General features: G+C 39.7%; 1 protein-coding gene across 1 annotated transcript in view; it reads left to right on the top strand.

Moving 5' to 3' along the window:
* Positions 1–14,677, top strand: part of PLCL1 (phospholipase C like 1 (inactive)) — a 447,889-nt gene extending 433,212 nt beyond the window's left edge. The window contains exons 6-7 of the mRNA XM_077448440.1: positions 3,489–12,978; positions 13,399–14,677. Of these exons, the coding sequence (XP_077304566.1) occupies positions 3,489–3,671 (183 nt within the window). The 3' untranslated portion in view covers positions 3,672–12,978; positions 13,399–14,677. The remainder of the gene's footprint in view (positions 1–3,488; positions 12,979–13,398) is intronic.
* The last annotated feature ends 11,211 nt before the right edge of the window (positions 14,678–25,888 follow it).

The raw sequence follows: 25,888 nt of genomic DNA, 5'->3' as shown, positions 1-25,888 counted from the left end.
TCTGGGGCTACTCACACACACCTGCAAGCTTCTCATTTTGGGATGAGCGGCTGTGTCCGTGCAGCTGTTGTGTCTCCATGATGGACATGAATGGTCACTAAAAGACACAGGGATCACCAGTGTAAGTGGCCATGTGAATGAGTCTTACACTAGGTTCACACCTTAGTGTTTTTGCATTCTGCGCTTTAAATGAATGGGCTGCCTTGCCTGTGTTTCCCGCAGAAAAAGGTGCATGCACCTTTTTCAAAATGCGTCCCGCAGGGAAATTGCATGATCATTTTGAACATGCGATTCCTGCATCGGAACATGCACTGCGATTTTACATGTGTAAATGGCAACCCTGAGCGTGGTTGTGGGTGCGGGAATCACTACGATAGTTGTGAACCTAGCCTTAAGACAACTTTACCTTTCATAACCTGTACACATTAAGTAGCTCTTTTGGTTCCCAATAGATGTGACTTGAGTAAGGGCAGGATATCAGCTTTTATGCTAGAGAAAAGAGGTACAGTATTACACAGCCTAGCAATAAGTAATAATAATACATTTAGTAATTAATATGACATTGTTATTTATGACATGCTTATAGAGATTTACATCATCAAGAAAATGTCAAATATAGCACTAAGGCCCCTTTCACACCGTCGCTTCTAAACTGCCAGTAAAACACTGAGCGCTTTGGAAGAGCTTTTCAGGCGTTTTTGTAGAGCTTTCCATTCATTTCAATGGATAGGGGCATTTTTTTCAGCGCACTGCCCCAGTATGAAAGCATTCATTGATTTTAATGGAGATTAGCTTTTCAGGTGCTTTTATGAGCTCGAAAGCTTCTTAAAAAAAAGCAACTCAGTGTGAAAAGGGGTCTTAGAAATACTGTATGTAATTAGCAACGGTGGCTATGTTTACATTCTGGGTGTTACTGTATGCACAATGTAATAGTACATAGCAAGGACAAAAATAATAATCCTACCATCTTTATCTAAAAAATGGTAAATAATCGGGAGCACAAACACTTATCTCATAGCTGATTTAATAATTTGGCAGTGGAAGTTATCGCTCTCTATGGAGGAAACATGCTTCTAATATGTGCTTCTCATCTGTAACCAGCTTGTAAACTACATCAGTGTCGATTCATTGCTCCACCTTGTTGTAACAATATCTATCTATTAATCCAACATTTTAACAGCGGTTCTTGAAAATATGTTCACTTGTCCATTCAATTTCAAATCTAGCCAAATTCAGAACTTTGCCAATAAAAGGATTGTAACTTATTAAATGTAAGAGTGTTATGACAGGAATCTTGAGTGTTCTTTTATTAAGCTATTGACGCCATGTATGAAGGTATCCAAAAGAGTATCCTAGAAACTGAAAAATAACATTTGAAAATCTGGTATTATGTACATTATTAAAGCTGTGTACCATTTCAGAGTCATAAGTATTACCAGTTATGTACTAAAGTTAATACCACCACAAAACATAACTCTGCAGCCCTGCTCTGAAAGTCAACTTCTTTCAAACATTTTTTATCTCTTTTTATCTTAGCTCTTAGCTGGATTTCTTGATCTGCCTTAATGGGTGAACATGCACATATAGTTGTTTGCATCGGTAGAGGTCAGTGGGAGAGATTCAACGTGACAGGCATTAGGAGTGTTTTACTAAAACTGAAGAGTCTAAAATCTGATGGAGCTCTGTCTATAAACCAATCAGCTTCCAGGTTTTTTTTTTTGTTAAAGCTTAATTGAAACAGCTGAAGGTAGAAGTTGATTGGTTACCGTTGTGGATGAATTGGATAATTTTGGTGGAGTTCTTTATTTAGGAAACAAAAAAAAAAAAATTTCTAGCAGACAGGCAGTGTGTGTTTAAAATCATACAATGGTAGATTTACTAAAGGTAAGAAGGCTGTTCAGTTTTTAAAGGACTCGTACCTTAGTGAATGTGGTGAAAATTCACTTTGCAAAAATAAATTTTTTTAGGTGATGGGAGTCAAGAGAGTCACCTCCTTCACTAAACTCTGAGGATATCTCCCTTGCAAAGTGCAACTTCTCTTGTAAAGTGTACAGTCTACAGTATTTGCGTTTAGTAAAGAAACTCTTTGTGCACTATTGTGCAAGGGAATGAAAATCTAGGACACTTTTTGTGGCTTTGAAAATGTGGTTTCAATTTGCAAGCAGAAACGGGGAGAGCAGTGCCTGACTTGAAGCCAAAATAATTCTGAAGCTTTCCAATGGCTCTGAGACAGACAGTTTGCAAGGGAAGACCCTGTGATATAAATAGTCATAGAGCTTGGTAGATTTTTGTGTTGCATAAGTTTTTTGAGGGAAATCAGCGCACCTCAAAGGTTAAAGGAAAAGTGTATATCATTTTATACTTCGCTGAGAACATCTCCAGTAATCAAGATTCTGTTGAAAAAAATGTGAACTTAAATATTAAGCAAGACAATTGGAGTCTAATATATCAAATAGTTGTATATATGTTTGAACATTGAGGCCTCACACACACTGAGCAGAAAAAGAAAATGCTTTTTGAAGCGTTTGGCATTTTGTTTTTTGAGCCTGTATTTTTGAGCCTGTAACCTGTATGTGCATGCACACATAGGTGTTTACAGGCCTTTTAGAAGAGAAGCATTTACAGGCTGAAAAAAACCCCATCTGTGGCGCATTAAGGAGTGGAGCGTTTGGGTAGAGAAAATGTAAATGCCCATGAATACACAGAAGCACATGTTAAGGCTAGCCATGTTTAGGCGCGTTCATGCATTCTAATGACCAGAATAGATGAATATTCTGGCCAATAGAATACGTTAACACAGAACGTGCATAAATCTGTGTGCAAAACATGGCTTTTGCCACGTTTTTATAAGCAGTTTTTTTCTCCTGCCAGGAGAAAACGCATTTAGAGGAGATGGGCAAATGCTCAGTGCACATAAGGCCTGAAGATATTGTTCTAATTTGACAGTTTGTCCTTTTTCCAGTTTGCATTTTCTAACCATTTGCTGTCATTGTTGGCCATATTCTCACACCTGTTGCTAAAACAGCTTTGTGACAAATGTAGTCTTGTAATAGAAGCTGTCCCTGCTCCAAGTTGGGCAGGTTTCTACTTTTTCAGCAGGAATTTTTGCCTTTTTTTTCAAAACATTTACTGATAATATGTCCCTTTGTTTATTGTTTCTCTTGTATGCTGGATAGCTGTTCAAAACTCTATAATTGTGGTGGAAAACAGGTGGTGAGAAGGTTCCCAAGTATGGCTACATGAAAATGCAGTATACATCTCGGCGTATTTCATCTTTATAAATTGACCCCATTGGTTTTCCTGTTCTTTAGTAATATGAAGGAATACTTGCCCTGAGATATATGTGTGTGTGTGTGTGTGTGTGTATGTATGTGTATGTATGTATGTATATATATATATATATATATATATATATATATATATATATAAATAATAGATTTAGGTATGTCTAATTTATTATACCTTCTTTTGTTTCTCTTTTCGTGTAGGGCCAAGGGGATCTACTGAAGAATGCCAAAAATGAAGCCATGGAGAACATGAGGCAGATACAACAGGCTTGTCTGTCCAGTGGTCTATGTAAAGCTCCAACTACTGCAACTGATGCAAAATCTAAACGGGGCTTAGAGGCAATACAAGAAAAGGATACAGGAGAGGAAAATGGTCGTTTGTGATGGGCAAAACTTGCCATGGCACCTGGCCTTTTAGAGTTGCTTTTTCAGATCTGCAGGAGAGATATATACAGTATCAATGCATATATTGAATATAAGGCAAAACATTCAGTATCAAAACAATGTACAGTGATGATATTAATTTTTGTGTGTTTTAATTTAACCAGCAACATTTTACCTGTTACATTTTAATTTAACCATCAACCTTTTAATCAGTCATGTTAAAAATAACAGTGTGTGAAGAAAATGTGGACCACTTACTGCTGATCACAAATGTTTGTCCCTTATGTAATGAGATGTAAAACGCCAAATAATCCCAACACTGTCTACACCAAGTAACAGTTTATTTGCACTAACATTGGAAAATAGGTTGATTTTATAAAGTGTAGAATGCCAAGAATTCATTGTTTTGGAGACAACAGACCTCAAAAGCATTCCTGATGCCTGACTTGAGTTGGGTAGAAACCAGTAACGATTTATTTTTAAGACTGGGAGCAAGACACCTTATCAGCCCCCCAGCAATAAGGGTCAAATCTAAACATCTTTATAACGCTTATACCCCGTACAAGCGATCAGACTTTCCGACAACCAAACCGTGGATTTTTGTTCGAAGGGTGTTGGCTCCAACTTGTCTTGTATACACATGGTCACACAAATGTTGGGCAACAATTACGAATGTAGTGACGTACAAGATGTGCGTGATCTCTCCAGTATGCACGCTAGTTGTACAAGACCGAGCACTTCCAGCTCGCACTTGATTCTGTATGACGGACTTGTATACACACGATCGGAAAGTCCAACAACAAACATTTGTTGGCGGAAAATTTGAGAACCTACTAGCCAACATTTGTTGGCGAAAAGTCCACCAACAAATGTCTGATGGAGCATACACATGATCGGACGTACGGCCAACAAGCTCACGTCCAACATTTCACGTCTGAAAATCTGATTGCGTGTAGGTGGCATTAGAATACAACATATTAGAGCACCTTAAGGCCTGTGTGTTGTGTACTGAATAAACGCAATGTACAGTCTTGCTAAAGACACACTTCATGACCGAACATGCCACACAAAAATACATGGTCTTTTTGAAGACCTATTCCACTACACAGAATTCTATACATAAAACTATACATAGAATGGCAGAGTATAATCACTATGTGCTTGTCCGTAATGGGTTAGTACCAAAAGCTGCCACAAGATGAAGGATCAGAGGAAAGCTGTCATACAAATGCGGAAGATGTTCCCGCTTACTGAGAGAATTGAGTATTCACATTGTTCGCCAACGCTGATTATTTATTATATGCAACGTTTCCACCATTAAATCTGGCTACTGACTGTATAATTACTACATATTTTCACTTTAATAATCTAACAAGCTAACATTTCAGTTTTCTTGTACTTGGAGGTAAGATGTAGTGGAGGTTTTTTTTTTTTCCTGTATGTTATATGTACTCCTATTCATTTCTCCTAGTTGTTTACGTAGACTGTTACAAACAGTAATGCCAACCTTAGTCTGATGTATGATTGCAGGCTGCTAAGCACCAAGTTTCTAAAAGCAATATTAAAGAATAGGTTGTTTTTTTTTAACCACTTAAGGACCGAGCCTCTTTTTTACATTTGTTTTCAAGTTTTTTTTTTGCTAGAGAATTACTTAGAACCCCCAAACATGTCATGCTTCAAAATTGCTCCCGCTTGTGGAATGGCGACAAACTTTGTACTTTGTACAAACTTTTAAAAATGTCTATAGGTTACCAGTTTTGAGTTAGAGGAGGTCTAGGGTTAGAATTATTGCTCATGCTCTAACGATTGCGGCGATACAGCAAAAGTGTGGTTTGAACACTGTTTTCATATGTCAGCGGGGCTCGTCGGGGCGGGGTACTGTAAAAAAAAAAAAAAAATTCTTATTTATTTTACTTTAAAAAATTTTATTTTGACAGTTTAAAAAAAAAAAAAAGGGTCACTTTTATTCCTGTTACAAGGAATGTAAACAAAAAAGCATGTCAGGGCCTCTTAAATATGAGATCTGGGGTCAAAAAGACCTCAGATCTAATATTTACACTAAAATGCAAAAAAAAATTCTCCTTTAAGAGCTATGGGCGGAAGTGACATTTGGAGCAATCTTCCCCTTAGTCGGCAGCCAAGTATCCACGGGAGAGGACTCGATAGTCTCCGCCGCTACCAGCAGGTCCGGTAAGAGGCAGAGATGACCGGAGCTTAGCGGCAGGGCGGTGGGCACCTTTCCCGCCGCCGATAAAAGTGATCTTGCGGCGAATGTGCCGTGGAGACTACTTTTATCTTAAAGAGAAATGCATGGCGTTCCAGAAAATACTGGGGTTATGGCAGCAAAGTACTAATGTAAAGGTACGTCGTTTTGCGTGGTTAAATGGTGGTTAAATGCCATAATCCCCCTCTCCCTCCCACTCATCAATTTCCTCAATATGAATATACAGTATAGATGCACACTATGGGGCACAGTTTACATTTTGTAGTGCATAATGCCTTCCTGAAATGCATGCATAGAGCAAAGAGATCAATGCTCATACCACTCATGCTTGATGCATGTATTCATTTTCTTTTTCATTTTATGATATGAAAAAGAGAAGGTGGAAGAGGCTGTACCTCAATTACTAAATCGGACATGTATACAATTCATATATAAGCACCACCACCCATCCTTAAAATTACTTACTAAGTGGGCCCTAAATAATGGTGACATGTATGGACATATTATATATTCAGAAAGGTGATCTGACATTGGCTGATAAGGGCACTATAACATATTGTAGGCAATTTAACGGCTAATTCATTTTTATATTGCTGCATACCGATCTTGTGTAAGACCTACAGTACATTCATACACACATACAATAGTGTACTTATTTAAAGGTAATGAATATATATGTCTGAATGAATTCCCCCAAGTATTTGCACTAGGCCAGTTTATATGTAAATGGAAAAAGGGAGAAAGTGTAATCCACATGTGCCCTAATTTGGGCGAGTCACTTTGTAAATCAGTTTTGGTTTTTGAAATAAGCAGACCTCTCGCAACCATTATTCTCAGTGAGACATACCGCCATATAGTTACATAGTAGGTGAGGTTCAAAAGTCCAAGTCCAACCTATGTGTGTGATTACATGTGAGTATTAGATTATATATCTCTGTATGTTGTGGTCATTCAGGTGCTTATCTAATAGTTGTAAACTATCGATGCTCCCCGCTGTAACCTCCACCTGTGGAAGGGAATTCCACATCCTAGCCGCTCTTAAAGAACCCTCTACATCAGGGATATGCAATTAGCGGACCTCCAGCTGTTGCAAAACTACAAGTCCCATGAGGCATAGCAAGACTCTGAGAGCCTCAAGCATGACACCCAGAGGCAGAGGCATGATGGGACTTGTAGTTTTGCAACAGCTGGAGGTCCGCTAATTGCATATCCTTGCTCTACATATTTTAAGGTTAAATCTCCTTTCTTCTCATTTTAATGAGTGGCCACATGTCTTCTTAAACTCCCTTCCGCAAAAAAGTTTTATCCCTATTGTGGGGGTATTTGCAAATTGAAATTATATCCCCTGTCAAGCGTCTCTTCTCCAGAGAGAATAAGTTCAGTGCTCGCAACCTTTAATCATAATTAATATCCTCCAGACCCTTTATTAGTTTTGTTGCCCTTCTTTGTACTTGCTCCATTTCCAGTACATCCTTCCTGAGGATTGGACAGCATACTCTAGGTGCGGCCGGACCAGAGTCTTGTAGAATTATTGTTTTATCTCTGGAGTTAATCCCTTTTTAATGAATGACAATATTCTGTTATCTTTGTTAGCAGCAGCTTAGCATTGCATGCCATTGCTGAGCCCATCATCTACTAGGACCCCCAGGTCCTTTTCCATCTTAGATTCCCCCAGAGGTCCCCCCCCCCAGTGTATAGATTGCATTCATATTTTTGCCACCCAAATGCATTATTTTACATTTACATTTTTCTACATTAAAGCTCATCTACCATGATCTTTTTGCAAGGTTTCCACACCCTGCAGAGAAGATATTGCCCTGCTTAGCTTAGTGTCATCCACAACTACAGAGGTTGAACTGTTTACCCCATCCTACAGGTCGTTTATGAACAAATTAAATAGGATTGGCCCCAGTACAGAACCCTAGTGGACTCCACAACCCACCCCAGACCATTCCGTGTACTCCCCGTTATTACCACCCTCTGAACTCTCCCTTGTAGCTAGTTTTTAATCCATGCCAATGGACCTTATTTTGTGCATTACACGTTTATGGGGAACTGTGTCAAATGCTTTTGCAAAATCCAGATACACCACGTCTCCGGGCCTTCCTTTATCTAGATGGCAACTCACCTCCTCATAGAAGGTTAATAGATTGGTTTGGCAAGAACAATTCTTCATGAATCCATGCTGATTACTGCTAATGATACTGTTCTCATTACTAAAATCTTGTATATAGTCCCTTACCCCCCCCCCCCCCCAAGAGCTTGCATACTATTGATGTTAGGCTAACTGGTCTGTAATTCCCAGGGATGTATTTTGGGCCCTTTTTAAATATTGGTGCTACATTGGCTTTTCTCCAATTAACTGGTACCATTCCAGTCAGTATACTGTCCGTAAAAATTTGCAACAATGGTCTGGAAATTACTTGACTGAGTTCCACAAGTACCCTCGGGTGCAAGCCATCTGGTCCTGGTGATTTATTACTGTATACTTGTTTCCCAAGTCTAATTTTAATTCTGCCCTCTGTTAACCTTGGAGGTGCTTCCTGTGATGTGTCATGAGGATAAGCACTGCAGTTTTGGTTACTGAAGCCCCCCCGATTCTCCTGTGAAGACTGAGGAGAAGAATACATTCAATACCTTCACCATCTCCCTATCCTTTGTAACAAGAGGTCCTTCCTCATTCTTTATGGAGCCAATATGGTCTGTCCTCTGTTTTTTACTGTTTACATACTTAAAGAATTTCTTGGGATTTTTTTTTTACTCTCCTCCGCTATGTGTTTTTCGTGTTCCATCTTAGCCTCCCATATTGCACCCTTACATTTCCTATTGCATTCTTTATAAAGTTTGAATGCTGATGATCCTTTAATCTTGTATTTTTTTAAGGCATTCTCTTTTGTTTTTATATGTATTTTTACATTGGAGTTATTTATCCCAATTTATGCCTTCTAGCAAGATTCGTAGTTTAGGGAAGTTGTCTCTTTTGAAATTCAGTGTCTTTATGCCTTGATGTTTCCTTCCGCCCAGTCTATGTCTGAATAATTAAAATCCCCATTATGAAAACACTTCCCATCCTTGCTGCTAATCCAATAGGAGATCCGTATCCCCCTACTCCCTCAGGTTAGGGGGCCTATAGCATACTCCCAGAATTATTTTCCCCTTAGCTTCATCCCTTTGGAGCTCTACCCATAAGGATTCCACCTCCTCTGTAGCTCCCTTAGTGATGTCATTTCTCACATTCACTTGTACATTATTCTTGATATATAGGCACACCCCTCCCCCTTTTTACTCTCTCTATCCCTGCTATAAAGGGTATACCCTTGAATGATTGCCAGCCAATCATGAGAGCTGTTGAACCAGGTCTCTGAAATTCCCACAAAATCCAGATCTAGTATCTCTAGTTTACCCATCTTGTCCACCAGGCTCCTGGCATTTGAATATGCCACGTAGTTTAGATCAGTCACATACTATCCTCTTATTGGGTGTTCTGAGATTGCAACTAGGACTTGTTACTATACTTACCTTGGGTTTATGTGCTTTAGTCAAGCTACCACTAATGCCCCTGATACTACCCTCTGGAATATGTTCCGCACTGACTATCTCTACCTCTGGATCCTCCCTCCCCCCTCCCCCCCCCCCCGTTGCCTAGTTCAAAAACTTGCTGTAGGGCAGTGCTGCCAAGAGAAGTAATTCTACATCATGATATGAGCTATTATCTTCATATTTCAGAAAGTTCTGCACTAAAATGAAACTTGGGCAACACTATATAGAAAAAGTGGTTATCTGGGGTCTCAGAACTATGCCCACATCAAGCCCATTACAAGATTTTATCCAGTCCGCAGCTAGAGGAAGTGGTGTATCCTACGTTTACAAACTGAGGAACCATATCAGTTGGTTTCTGCTTCTGATAGGGGCACAGATGTAAGGGGGGACTCTGGCAGGGTCCCTTATGTATAGGGGAATGCTGGTCTGTAGCAGAGGGGGCTCTAAAGTGATGGGGAACTGCTGATTTGAAAGAGGTACACTAATGTGATGGAGAGGCTTCTGATGTGAAGGGGAACTTCTGCTGTTATGGGGAGCTTCCGATTTATTAAAATTGAGTCTTTTCTTGGAGCGTGTTCATTCATTTAAATGTTATTCATAATTTTATAAAACTGTTCCTCAGGGGACTTTTTGTCTGCTACTCCTACCCTTTGCTGAGGCCTTCAAAATGGTTATGACCACAGCAGGGGACTTTTTGTCTGCTGCTACTATTCTTATGGGTACTGAGGAGGAGCTCTCTATGTGATTGACAACTGAGTCTACCTTTCAGTGCAAAGCTAAATATAAGTATATATATTTTTTTTTATTATTAACTCCATCATTTTCCTCTTTTAACTGAGCTTGATCCAAAATTTGGGAGCTTTTGGTCACCAGCAGGGGCCGCCCCTAGGCTGTTTTTTAGTTGTACCTAGCATTCTACTCTCGCATGAAATTATCTAGAGCAAAGCTGTGTCCTCCAGTAAACACAGATCAAAGTGTTTTACAGTACGTGCAAAAAAAACTATTATTTTTTTATTGGGGGCAGGTCAAATTACATCATATGATAATGTGATGATCTATTTTTTCCTAAACACGATATTCCAGAAGTACACTTTTTAATGTGCATGAAAATGTGCATAATTCTCTTTAAAATTGCAAAAATAACCAGCATCAATAACATTACTTCATGGATACACTGTGCACAGAGCCATTATTTGCGTTAGTGTGTGGTATACCACATATTAATGGGCATTGGGTAAAGTAAGCTCATTCTTTTGAATGATCTGCACAAAGCGTCAAATGTTGCAAAAGAAGTCACATGTAACATGCAACATTTTTGGAAGTACACTGGAAAGCACGTCAGTTTATTGCTGAGCATTGTTCTAGGCTGCAATGCTTGTCTGTTGATGGTATGTTGAAGTGTAGGTCTGCCAAATTATTATTATTTTTTTCAAGTCAGCAGCTACAAATACTGTAGCTGCTGACTTTTAAAATAAGGACACTTACCTGCCCAGGGCACTCGAGGCCGACACGTCCCTCGATCCTCGGATGCTGCTGCCGCCATCTTGCCTTGCGGCTTCACTTCCTGGTTCCCTACTGGGCATGTGCGAGTCATGCTGCACAATCCGTGTGCCTCCCAGCGGAGGGGGGGGGGGCTTGAAGTGACGTAGACCCCTGTGGGGGTCTATGCCCGGAAGTGGGTGCAAATACCTGTATTATACAGATATCTGCACCCCCCTCCCCCCTGAAAGGTGCCAAATGTGACAACGGAGGGTTCCGAAAAGCAGAAGTTAAATTTTTGTGTGGACCTTCGCTTTAAGGTGCTATTCAGAGCAAAAATTTGAATGGGCTTTGATGCACACATTTTTTTTACTCGATTGAGAAGTTTTATTCAGAATCTTGGTACACGTTTGTCCATTTGACTTTGTTGGCTCTTCTTCAAAGAACTGTAGATGTTCCACAAAAAGTGCAGGTATAGCTAAAAATATCTCACTTCTGCCAGTCCTGCGATAGTTTCTGACTAGGAGCCCAACACAGAGTCATGCTTTGTACAACTATCACATATGAGTAGAGATTTATCTGAATATTTGTCTGTATAACTGTCAGTAATAACAATGTATAATCTCCAGAACACATAAAGGCTCTAACTGCTTTTGCTTTTGAAAAAGTCAAGTGTTGATAGATCTAATAAGGCCTCATGCACTCCGGGGCTCTTCTAAACGCTTTTCTCCTGGCAGGAGAAAAGCAGTTGCAAAAACCCTCTTGGGCCATACTTTTCAAGCGCATTTAGGAGCAGCAATTGCTTGCACATGTATTCCTTTCAATGGCCAGAATATTCATTTAATAGAAAAGGAAAATAGGTTCTACATAAATCAGTGAAAAAATCAAAAAAGTGCACAAAATACAATTATATATGACTCTTCACACAACCTATAAAAAGTCCATAATATTAAAACGAGTCCTTACTGAAGAAACAAAACATATCCAAAAATCTGTATCCAATTACCGTATTCCTATGAAGAGAATAGTGGTGCTTCAATCTCCAAAAAAACGTGCTCCACCCAAAGTACCAAAAATCAATATGCGCTATCTAGAAATACTTGTCCAACAGGTGACCATCAGGCATATATTTCTCCAATTCCCCTTCTCATAGGTATAGGACAGTTCCTCCAATGAACTTCCTCACTCCTCTCTCCCACTTGGAGTACTGTGAAGAAATGCTCCAAAGCGAACCACAAGAGGGGCGTATATAATGTAGTATAGTTTTAGTAAGATCAGCAAATTAAATTCACAAAAGTATGCACTCACATGTGAAATTAGGGCATAAGAGATGTGCAGCTTTCCAGTCAGTGAGTCCCGCACCGTCATCCACTTGACAGGTTCAGCGCGCATTCCACCCAAATTAAGTAGCACCAGGGATGGCTCCGGTATATGCGTTTCAGGCTTTCGCTTTGGTGCATTTCACACATGCGCGCATCATCCGGGAACAGTGATTGGATACAAATTTTTGGATATGTTTTCTTTCTTCAGTATGGACTCACTTTAATATTATGGGCTTTTTTTATAGGTTTTGTGAAGAGTCCTGTATAATTGTATTTTGTGCACTTCTTTTTGTTTTTTTTCACAGATTTATTTGAAGGTAGCACCTACTTTACTTTTCTATTATATGTTGTATAGTGTTCATCACTATTAAAGGGGCAGCAACCTAATTTCACAGATTTACTTATAGGTAGAGGAGTCGGCGCCCTCAAATTTTATTATCAGAATATTCATTTATTCTGGCTACTAAAATGTAAAAAAAAATGCTCAAAAGCTAAAAGCGTCTAGCATTGATGTGCATTTACACACGTTTACCAGCATTTAGGCACGTCCTATTTAATGCTCAAAAGCTTCTTTCTTGAACGCACAAGTGATGGGGGTTTTTTCTGCCTCTAAATTCCCCTGCCTCTAAACTTCTGTAAACTCCTATATAGTGTGCATAGGCACGTAGGTTAACACGGAGGAGAGCTTTGAGGCAGAGAAAAAAAAAAGCAGCGTAATTAAGCTCAAGACATGAGGCCTAAGGCCGCGTACACACGGGCGGACTGTTCGCCCAACTTTGTCCGCTGAACAGTGTTTGGGCGGACAGTCCGCTCGTGTGTGGGCTTTCAGCGGACAGTTTCAGCGGACAGTTGGACGGACAAGGTTTTTCGGAAATTCCGAAAAACTGTCCGCTGAAACCTTGTTTCAGCGAACAGCCCGCTCGTGTGTAGGCTTGTTCGTCAAACAAAGTTGCGCGCATGCTCAGAAAGGATTTTCACGCCGAAAGCTATAATGCAGTGTATAGGACGTCGTATTTTTCGTCCCGTCGTACGTGCTGTTCACGTCATCGCGCACGGTTTCAGCAAACTGTTCGTTCGTCGTGTGTGGGCATGTCCGTGTTTGCTGAAACTGTTGGACGGACAAAGTTGGGCGAACAGTCCGCGCGTGTGTACGCGGCCTAAGGCATACATTTCCAAGATTTGGGATATCAAAATATAGCGGGTCATAACACTACATCCATTTCAGGGTTTTTCCACCAAAAAGGGATATTTCACGAATGACAGAGTCAAACCATTGGTTTCTAATAGCTCTTATGGACATTAAGGATGAGATCCTTGTGCTTGAGTTCTCAGGTCTGCATATAGCCTGCATCCATTATTCTAGAATTCCACTCCTGCTGCTAGCCTTTTAATTTATGTTATTCTATTGGGAATGCAGCAGGACTAGGAATTACACAAAGTAGAAAGGAATGCCAAACAATTTTAAGATAGGCCTGGACAGAACTTGGAACGATGGCAAGGAGATCTTACCCTTGGAGTCCCCAAGAGAGATAAGAAGCCATCAGACTCAGACCACCAGACTGTAAATCCTTTAAACAAATCTAACCACTCCCTGTATATCATTTTATACGGTATTACACATCTTATTTTGCAGGGAGTCCACTGCAGAAATGGGAAGTCTTTGGAACTGAACCTGTTTCTGTAAAGATTGGAATGTGAAGGTTGCTGAGGTCTTCTCTGTAAATTAATGCTTTACACAGTATGACTTTCTAGTTTGGAGTTTAACATACAGTAGAAGAAATATAGATAATACATTGTGTGTAGATGTAGCTCCTGCATCTGACGTACATAAATTACGTCACGTCTCTTTGGTACTTTGCTTGAGTGTAGTATTTATGTGCTCATTCAACTATTTTGCTGCCAGATGAAGGATGTATAAAGAAAAAAAAGCAACACTTATTATTTCTTCTCCCATTAGAAGGTAAAGTAATAACTATGAGTTTTTGTTTAAACAGTCAAGATTTTTATTATTACCATTATTATACTTAATAATATTACATTTTAAGAATGTGTGTAAAACCATGGTCTCTAGGTGAGAATTGGACCATTATGCAATTCCATGCAAATGTCCTTCCTCTGGCTTCAAAGGGGTTAATAGAGCTGTGTGTTCTAGATAAGATTTAAATATATTTATTGAAGAGCACTGCTTTTATTTTGAAAAGCTATCTTTTTAATGTATTTGATGAAGAGAGATATAATGTGCTAACTTTTAAAACGGAAGTAATATTTTTTTTCTTTCTTTTCTTTGTGTTAATCCCTTTACAGCCATAAAGGCCTGTACTGTACATCACACTGCAGTCTGTGTTGGCATTGAGGAGATTAATTTGTTCTTAATCTTGTTTCATTATTAACACTAACATTTTATTTTGCACATAATTGGAAATAAATCTATTAAAATTAAATATGTTGTTTGTTTTTATTTAATAGAAACTGCTTTTGCCATTATCTCACATACCTAAACATAAGTTATCATAAAGTTACAGTAATAGAAAACTCCACTTTTGGTATATAAACGCCACATAAGCCATTTTTTTATTTAAATTGAAACTACACTCAAGAAGTGACTTTGGGCCACTGGGATTTTATTAAACTGTCCTTCCATGCAATATGTCAAAAGGGAAGGTACGTCACATTTTAAGTGTATTTTCTACTTCCCACTAAAAGTTTGCATTACAACGGTAGTAAACCACTGCAATTAAGAAAAAAAAATGAAAAAAGTCCCCAGCAAAATAATAGCATAATGTGCTAGTATACATCATATATTAGCACATTATGAAATACCATAAAATGAAGCCTCCCAACGGTGCGCTGTCACCGCTCAGAGGGCTTCCTTCTCCGGTCTTCCTTTTTGGGTTTGCAGACTCCGGCTGTGTAAGCGCCCATAGCCGTGATGACTTCACTACCACGCAGGAGCCCTCAGTTATGGCACAGTGCTCTGAAGGTACGGCATGGTATGCCGGCCCTTCAGAGCACATGTGCTGGTGACATCACTGGCTGCATCCAGAGTGAATATCTCCTAAATGGTGCAGGTTTAGGAGATATTAATTTCTTATTACAAGATTGCTTAGGTCAATAGTTGCCCATGTAAAAATTATAAAGGGCCTTAAAGTATAACTCAATTTTTTTTTTCATTTTGGATAGAGTGGAGAGGGATTAGAACATGTCAGGTTTTTCCTGACTGTGCCCCCCACTAGGGAGATTCACTCTCTTTATTTGGCATGTTTACTATTATCATCAACGTGAAATTAATCCCAAATTATTGGTTATCCCCAGAACAGGAATCAATGGGAAATCTTCCAATGGGGACACTTTAAAGGGATTTCCTATCACTTCCTGTTTTGTCTATGGAACAGGAAGTGAAGAAAAACCTCCCTGATGGGTCACAGACCTAACAGGGGTTTAACCACCAATTATTCTATCCAAAAGACGGCAGCAATAATCCCCCCAGCACTGGTGTCAGTGCACACAGTAATAACCCTCTGCATTGGTGTCAGGGACGGCAACAATAACCCCCAGCATTGGTACCAGTGACTGCAATAAAAATTTGCCACCATCTTTCACCACAATAATAACCCTCAGCATAGGTGCCCATGACCTCCATAATAACCCCCAGCAGTTACTTCAGTGGATGCAAAATTAACCCTCAGCATTGGTGTCGAAACTCCCAGCATTAAGGACAGTGGCTGCAATAATAACCCCTAAATTGGTGGTCAGTGGCAGTGTAATTTCTCGTCAAATTTGTTTATCATTTTTTAAATATAACAAAGATTGACAAACTGAGTACACGCAAGGCTGGTGGTACAATATTCAAATAGCAATAAAGCTAAATATATTGATTTATGAACAGGATGAGTACATAACAATGTAAAAATGTAACGAGTAGAGCAATGAATAAACCAAAAAAGTATTACATCAAAAGCATTAGAAAATTCTATCAGAAGGAAAAAAAGTAAGCTAGTGACTATTGGTTGAAAACAGAAGAGGTAATATGTATACAAGTACCAAACAATCTTAAAAGAAAGGTAGAAAACAACAAACAGGAGTAGATAGAGAATAGAAAAAAGGGGGGTTTACAAGTGGTGATTTGATCCCAAATTAATAGAAAGTATAGTCAAGGCAAATAGAGTGAAATTACCAAGGCAATAATAGTGTGTCATCAAAATCTGAAGGTAAACAATGCTTAACCCAAGGAAGCCAGAGTTTCTCAAATTTACCAATATGATCTCTTTCAATTGCTTCCATTTTAGCATGAATAAGCTTTATTGGTTTTGTGTATGGTTTCTGCTAGAATTAAATATTTAGCTTTAGAATTAAATATTTGCGTTAGCAATGGTTTGTTTTGCAGTTGTTAGGAAAATGGTGGTCAGTGGCACTGCTGTTAAACACCCCCTACATTGTTGATTAGCGGCAGTGGTGTTAACCTCCCCACATTGGTGGTCAATGGTAATACTGTTAACATCGCCATCATGTTTGTTGATGGTCAGTGGTATTCCTGTTAACCTCCCCTTAACCCCCAGTCTGCATTGATGGTCAGTGACAGTTCCATTAACCCCACCCCACATTGATTAGTGGCATGGTTATTTAACCCCATTTTAGTGTTTACTTTAAACATTACATGCTGCCGTGGAAATCTCTCTTGATGTCAGGCTTGTAATCGTCCTAATGTGCGTGGACAAATAGGATAACATTGAGCTACTTCTACAGGCAGAAAACACAACTCCTGTAGAAGCAAAGTTTTTTTTACGCCAGTGTGCATGGAGCCTCAATGTAAGCAACAGCAGAAGGAAGGTAATTTTGAAAAGGGCAGGCTAACTCCTCAGTTAAACCTTTACACACAAACGGTAGCTGCCAGCCTAACAGAAACACGCACAGTTCACACCAATTGCTGGTGCAATTTTTACCTTTAAGAAATGTCTGTGACACTTGATCCCAGACAGGAATGTAACAGAGTTTTAAAATGTGGTAGCCATCACAGGGGCACAGAGAGATTCAGCGTAACAATGTTTAAATGTCCTTTCAATGAAAGGAACGGATAAATGGTGCAAGAAAATATTTACAAAAAAAGAATGTGACAAAACTGGCAATTAGCAAAAGCATGATAAAACCGGATTAGAAGTAAAAATTACCTAGGAAAGTTCTCTGGTCTTTGGTTACATTCAGAGGAGTCCAATCGGATGTATCAGCCACCAGCTCTCATAAATGATCTAGCATTCCTTCATCATTTTGAGGTCAAGAGCTGTTCAGATGCAAATGTAGCCTTTTCTCTGGTCCCTGGGGAAAGCACTTAGGGTTTGTTCACATTTGCTTAAATACTGATGCTTATCAAATGCACTTATTGCGGGATAGGTGCGTTTGATAAGCATTTAATGACCATTAAAAACGCTCTTCCAAATGCACGATGCGCATTTGCGATGTGGTTGACCTGCTTTTTTGGCATGTTAAAACCTCAGCACAAATGACTATTAACTGTGATGTACCAACGCACCTCAACTGCGCTGAAAACACATGCTGGCGCATTACCATAAATAAACTCCTTTCACACTCAACATGAAGCATCAATTTTGAAGCAACGCTTGTGACTGTGTGCTGTCCATATTTTTTTAACCAAAAAATATGTAGAAGAATACATATTGGCCTAAACTGAGGAAGAAATTAGTTTTTTTTAGGGGATATTTATTATAGCAAAAAGTAAAAAAAAATAGCTTTTTTTGTTTCAAAATTGTCACTCATTTATAGCACAAAAAATAAAAAATCGCAGAGGTGATCAAATACCACCTACAGAATGCTCTATTTGTGGGAAAAAAGGACATTTTGTTTGGGTACAATGTCGCACGAGCGCACAATTGTAAGTTAAAGTGATAGTGCCGTTTCGCAAAAATGGCCTGGTCATTAAGGGGGTAAATCTTTCCGATCCTTAAGTGGTTAACAAAAGATCTATCTGTACATTCCACAATAATAAATTTGCCATAAAAAAAATAGTATGTGCTGTATATTGCCTCCAGCTGTTTCTCCTACTGGAGGCCGCCATTTTGTTGCCTAGAGCAGTCACTTCCTTATTGGAAAATCTCTACCTCTCCTTGGTCTGAAAAACTATGTCAGTTTCTGCAATTAAAATAAATACACTTCCATTGTTGATTGTATGTCTTGGTTCAGATGGAGAGGCAGACTGACAAAAGCTTTATAGTGTTGAAGTTCACAGGCTGTTAGGAGAAAGGAGAGAGAGAGTCAGGGAAATGAGATAAAACACTATCCCTGTAAATTTAATGCCCCATACACACGGTCAGACATTCCGACTACAAAATCCGTTTGATTTTTTTCCGACGGATTTTAGCCCAAACTTGTCTTGCATACACACAGTCGCACAAAGTTGTCGGAAAATCTGATTGTTCTGAATGCGGTGATGTAGAACACGTACAACGGGACTAAAAAGAGGGCAGTAGCCAATAGCTTTCGTCTCGTAATTTATTCTGAGCATGCGTGTCACTTGGTTGTCCGTCGGAATTGTCTACATGCGATTGGATTTTAAATGATCGCATTTTGTTGTCGGAAAATTTTAGATCCAGCTCTCAAACTTTGTGTGTCGGAAATTCCAACAGAAAAAGTCAGATGGAGCCCACACATGATTGGATTTTCTGACAACAAGATCCGATCACACATTTTCTGTCAGAAAGTCCAACCATGTGTACAGGGCATAACTCTTGTGCCTCAATGACAGCAGGATTTGTCCTGCCACATCTCCTGCTTTTCTTTTCTCCCTCCCTAATTTGTGTTCCTTCCTCACAGTCTGTGTTATTCCTGTTGCTTTATTCCTCCTTCAGCAACATTAACTCTTTAGACTGTCAGCTGATCAGCTTCTAATGAGAGAGAGCAACTGAGCATGTGCAGAGCAGGATGAGACAGTACATTAGTGAATTTTAAACAGTATAGGCACTTATTTTTAATGTTTGACATAGGTTAACCTGCAAAAGGGGCCAGCCTGTAATACTCTGTCGGGACTTAATTTTCTGACTTAAGTTACACTTTAAGCATTTTTTACTAAAAATTTTTATTCAGTTTCAAAGAAAAATGTAAATACAAAACAGAGCCTAATGGGCATACCCAGGCCCAATTTAACACATAGATACATAAACAAACCCAACACCTTATCTAATAACAGCTAAAAGATGTATACCACCTACTAGTTAACCAACATTAATAATTAAATACCTTTATTTTATCTTATATGGAGTATTGCACATCCACACCTGCGCCAGCCCCCATTTCTAGATGTAGCACATTCTTCTCTACTTAATTCTTCCCTTATTGTTTCTCCTCTCATTTAAAACCAAAGGTGCAAAAGTTCAGCCCTTTCCCTATCCATCCCTCTCTTCCTCCCCATCCCCATTTTCACTTAGGCTACATTTTTAATTTTCCTGCATCATTAAACTTACCCCAATTGACCGATGGCGCCTGTAACCTGGGGATGGACGAGAAGGAGAAGAACAAGGGCTATACATGGGGCCCATGGGTCTGCAAGGTTCTAGACTTTCTGAGAAAACTTTAGGCATCTTAACACTTTTTATGATTATTATTATCCATCTACTCCAGAAAAGGACTGTTACCAAAGTAGGTTCTCTAATAACGTTAGGAAATACTGCCATAAATCTCCTGCTGGCTGTGCTGAGTGTGTAAATAGTGACCTTCAAATACAAATGGATCTCTGTTTAACTTAATTGTTTAAAAGTCCTTGTGCTGTGCTACATTCAGCATTGGCAGAGCAGGCTGGGTGTTGCTGAGATAAGGTTTTTTGGATTCCCTTTGTTTTGATGTCCTTAAATGTATTTGCTGATTTGTGGCAACCACCTTCCCCCCAAATGTACAAAGGATGTTTTTTGTTACACCTGAAACCCAATTACATCTGAAACTCCAATCAACTCCAACTTTAATCAAGATGCTGCAAGAATCTTTATGGCTGAGATCTGAGATTGCAGGAAAGAGAGGGTTCAACCAATCATAAGCAACACTTAGGCTGGGTGCAATACTGTATCTACCGTGTGATGACATCTATGTTACATTACAGCCCACCACAATGCAAAGCAGCTCATTATGGTGTGTTGTGGTGTGCTACAACACACGGCCATTGCCAACATGTGTTGGGGAGCCATTAAGAATGATTGCCTCCATAGAGTATAGCCTTAAAGGTAATCTGTTCTTTGCCCGCATAGGGAAAAGCAACAGGTTCACATTACGGTTATCCATGGATTTTACTTATGCTCTCGGAGGTGGTGATAGGAGAGAAACCTTATGTAAGTTACGAGGCATAGCTTTTACAGGGCTAAGGCACTCCCACATGATAGAGCTCATTGGCCTTCTACACAGAGTGATTCACCTGCTCCTCCATGTCTCCAATTACCACATTCTTCCTTTTGTTCTTGACTGGTAGTCAAGAACTGTTGACTACCAGTGGGCATATCCAGCTGCCAAATTGAAGGGCAACAGTTGTGACAATTGTTAATAGAATGTAGAAGATCCACTATATCCATTCCCACTTTCTAGCCAGCAGATTGCCTTCAGTAGTTTGTATTTTGTGATTATTTAACACTTGGTATCAGCAAAAGGGATGGAACGAGTATAGTTGGCAGTATTATCAGCATGTCCTTAGGGAAGAATTATCTCAGCAGAAAGCTCTTATGCCACAGATGACAGCTGGGATCTCATTGGCTGCTCTGCACATTGTCAGTGTACACAGTAATATAGTCATGTTTTGGCATATTCAGTACTGCTTGCAAAATTCCTACCTCACCAGCTAGTACTGTACATCATTAATCTATTAGGTCATTTAGCATGAATTATTCAAGTTCTGCCAGCAACTTATATAAAATAAAGGAAGAGGCACAGTGTGACAAGAAACAGCATGAATGAATAATATCATCTGGACAATGACAGTATACAATTGCTTTACTTCTGAACCAACTGAGCGGTGTTCAATTATCCAAATGCTCATATATTACAAAGCAGATACTTTAACATTATGGGAAATTGGCAACACATGTTCACATGGGATGGTGGATAGAGATTAGATCATGGCTGATGAAGCCAATCTTGTCTCCAGTAAACAGAGGAAAAGTATTGACTTAAACAAAAAAAATATCAATGAGAATCGAGACATCCAATGTTCTTCACTTATTGTAGAGCTTTAGTCAAGTTGTAATCTCACAATAAGTGATATGTTTATAAAGAAATCAGTAGTAGCTGGTTTTATGATCACATATCTCTTCTTTCTGATAGTGGGGGATGGGGTTACTTACAAGACACTGTCCAACACACAGCATGCAGTGGTGGCTGGTGCTCCATTTTGGGGGGGGGCAGCAAACAAACCACTCCCTGTTCGGTCAGTCAAACCCCCCCACCACCTCCTCACCTCCCATCACTCACATGTGCGCCCACCAGTTCTGCACTTACCCCATCTAAGTCGTGGACAGCTTCGGCGGCTTCCAGCCTGCGTCTCCTCCTCCTCGGCAGCCAATATGGTCGCTTCTCCTCTCGGCCAATCGGGTCTTAAGACCCGCTTCCTGATTGGCCGGGAGGAGAAGCAGGAAGACCATAGCAAATATAATTCTCTATTGTCACTCGACTGGGTGGGCTCAGGGCACAGTGCTATACGCCCCGAGCCCACTCTTTTTTGAAGCCAATTAGAACCTCAAGCTGTAAATATGTGCTTAAAAAAACAAAAACATTGAAATACATGCATCCAGCTCCCTTCATGCAGATTAGGGACCGGGAGCATGGATTAGGGTGGCAACGCCCCCGAGCCCATAATGGAGAGGCTGCCACTGACAGCATGCCTGTATTCCATAGTCTATTCAGCCTGAGGAAAGATGCAGGCTGTGCTTGAGCAAGGGGAATGTGTAAGAGGCAGGTTATAATTTGGAGGAGGTGTGTACCGGAAGCAGTTTGTGATTGAAGGGCGTGTGCCTGAGGCAGGCTGTGATTAGTGGAGGGGCGTGATGACTAAGCAGACTACCCAATACTGGCATGCTCTGTGTCTGCACAGTGTCCTATACCTCTGAATGGTAAAGAGGAAAACTGACCATGTTAAGATCAGCTTCTCTGGTTTGCGTGGTCAGTTTAGAACAAGGAAGGATGGTAACTGATAGGACCAATTAGGTACCTCAACACCTAATGAATCTGTGAACATACACTAAGAAATTATTTTTTTAGCATAGCATGCAGAGCATATTTTCACTTTTGCAGTTAAATTTGAAAACCCAGTTATATGCTTGTGATGTGTCCTCATTCACGCAGCATGCCTACAATATATATATATATATATATATATATATTTATTTTTTATCTTTTAGATGTTCCTCAGGAGAAGGTGTCATGGTTGGCTGTAAGGTTTTCTAAACAATGTTAGAGTGAGTCTTTCCTCATGAAGATACAATGCACTTTTAACCCTTTGTTAGGACAGACAGTGTTGAAATCTAGTTACAAAGGACAATGAATATCTACCTTCACCGTACAGCCAGGGTTATTTATGCCACACACAGGTACCCAGTCCCCTCATAGACCAATAGAATGGTGTAGGATTTCTTCCTTGCTGAAGCATTCAGTATAGAGCATCTAAAGCTGAAATGTTTAAATATATATTTTTTAAGTTATGCTATGCTCATAGGGTCATGTGACAAATATAAAGGAGGTGTTATCCCAATTTAGCTGCAAAAGAGAAAAAACACTTTTAGCCCTTGTACACACGGTCAGAAATTCCAACGGAAAATGTCCGATCGGACCGTGTTGTCGGATAATCCGACCGTGTGTGGGCTCCATTGGACTTTTTCTGTCAGAATGTCTGACCAACAAAGTTTGAGAGCTGGATATAAAATTTTCCGACAACATGATCCGATAGGACTTTGTCCGACCGTTTGTAGAGAATTCCGATCGGACAAAGTGCCACGCATGCTCAGATCAAATTACGAGACCAAAGCTATTGGCTACTAGCCTGAACGTAGTCCCGACGTAACGTACAAACGTCATCACGTTCCGAAAAGATCAGATTTTCTGACAACTTTGTCCGACTGCGTGTATGCAACACCAGTTTTGGAAAAAATCAGTCGTATTTTGTTGTCGGAATGTCTGACCGTGTGTACAAGGGCTAAGACCGTTAGCTGTTACAAGCATAGCGCCTTTTGGATTTTTCTGCATTTTTAACTTCACATTTGCCATGTTGATTGTGCATTTTTTTTTTTTTTGCATTTGCAGTGCCATTAACAATGAATGACATTGCAAAGTTGGCATGCATTTTTCTCCATTTCGTGACAATCACATGATTTTGCACATGTTCTCGTGCTACTATAATGTGAGTGCAGTCTAAATATTTAAACTTTTTGTATCTCTTAAAAACTCTGGTGATAACAATTTGGTATCTGATATCTACCTAATATCTCCTGGTGTAATTTTCCTTACTGGAATTTCCATTTATTTTACATTATGCAGAGTGCAACAGGAAAATTCAGACTTATCCTACTGTAGGTGAAGGAGTGAGACTTCTGAGCAAAATAAGCATGGGTGAGGAAATATCCAAGAACTAAAAGAAATCGCATCAACCCATAATTAAAATATTAGTTCTGTTTTAACAACTTCAAATTGCAACCAGAGTGCACCATTTTTAGCATTGCTTTGGCTAAATTACAAATAAAAAAATTTTGTTTGCCATGCGTACTGCAAGGTAGCCTTATTTTACGTTTATGTATCTTATATGCAAATTTCTCCTTAATTTTTCAGCTGGATAGCACATGTGGCATTAAAAGACCCAGCATGTATCTGGAGCAAGGGGTAGCGGGATGCCAGCATTTGCGTCTGTCCCATGGCAGCTGCCCTACTTACCTGGTTGTTTCACTGTCACTTCCTGCACTAGAAGAGAGATGCTAATTTAAAAATAGATATTGAGGCCTTCTGTTCATGCGTTTCAGTGCAATGTGTTGCTGTTACAGAAGAAAAATAAATGAACTGTATAATGAGCAAATACAAACTGTCTTACCAACGCATTTATATTACACATTGTTCTTATACTGATGCATGATGATTCAAGAAATGTGTAGACCTAGTGCGAAATATCAAAATTAATGTGAAAGTGTTGCCCCAGGATTTCTGATAATATTTAGTCATTAGCTATTTTAAGATGATTTATGTACACAGTAAGTACATACACCTACATGTTAGTCATTATTTAAAGCAAATATACTGTTCTATATAGCAGCTTACAACTGTTTAGTATCAGTGTGACCCGAAGTGGGCAACATTGCTTTTTGTGCTTATTGTTCCGTGCACATGGGTATACTATAATGCTATAATACTATAGCAATATAATGCTAAGGATTTTCTATACCAGTGGTCTCTGATCTCTGGGGTAAGATACAGTCCTTTTGCTTGCCCTTATCCAGCCCTTGGGGCACTATTCCTGTTGCTGACACCAACACTGGGGCACTATTTATCCCACTGACACCATTGAAAGGGCACTATTTCTCCCACTGACTCCAATGATGGGGCACTATTCCTTCTATTGATCTCAAAAATGGGATGGTATGCCTTCCATTGATATCCATGATGGGGCACTATTCCTTCCATTGATATCAACGATGGGACCCTGTTACTCTTTTGCTTTTTTTGATCTTGTTTTGATGTGACCTGTGTTGTTTTAATTCAAGATGGGATTTCAAGTCTTTTTCCAGTGTGCGGCTATCCAGAGTTTTGTCCTGCTTGTTTGCTCATGATATCAACGATGGGACACTATTCCTTCTATTGATATCAACAATGGGGCACTATTCCTTCCATTGCTACCACAAAGGGGCATTGTTTACTCCCACTGGACACCAAGACATTTTCTACTCCAACTGGCTCTAGTCTAGCCACCCTAAAGTCTGAAGGACAGTAAACTGGCCCTTTGTTTAGAATGTTTGAAGACCCCTTTAAGGTTGAACTGGATGGACTTGTGTCTTTTTTCAACCTGACTAACTATGTAACTATGTAACCCCTGTTCTATACCCATACTTTTTTGAAATATGAAGCTGTCAGAGCTGGTGTGTATGAAATCAGATCTTTTTCAAAATCCTAAAATGTACAAAGCCTGTTTGCTGTTGACCAGGGCCATTTTACAGCAGGGTAAAGAAGTATTGGCGATGGAGTCCTATAATTAATGTTTTGAAATAGATTACATCTAAAGCTGGCCATACATGGTTAGATTTTGTGTGAGCATTCATATGGAAATTTTGAAAACTTGTTCATCAGAACACTTTTTTTGCCATGACTTAATCAACTAAACCAAATGGTGTACTAAAATATTTACCAGTGCCCATGAAATGCAGCCTGACCATTGCACATAAATGCAACCTGACCATTGCACATAAATGCAGCCTCTCTTTGCCCACCAAAGCAGCATCTTTGCCCACCAATTACAGCTTCCATGCCCATTACAGCCTCTATGCCCACCAATTGCAGCCTCTCTGCCTACCAATTGCAGCCTCTGTGCCCACTGTAGCCTCTCTGCCCACCGCAGCCTCTGTGCCCAGCAATTGCAGCCTCTGTACCCATTGCAGCCTCTCTGCCCACCAATTGCAGCCTCTGTGCCCATTGCAGCC

The sequence above is a fragment of the Lithobates pipiens genome, unplaced genomic scaffold (genome assembly GCF_037356315.1).
Source record: "Lithobates pipiens isolate NorthernLeopardFrog02 unplaced genomic scaffold, aLitPip1_a1.2 Scaffold_22, whole genome shotgun sequence".
Lineage (NCBI taxonomy): Eukaryota > Metazoa > Chordata > Amphibia > Anura > Ranidae > Lithobates > Lithobates pipiens.
Note: the sequence above shows the minus strand (reverse complement) of the source record. Positions and strands in the feature narration are given on the sequence as shown.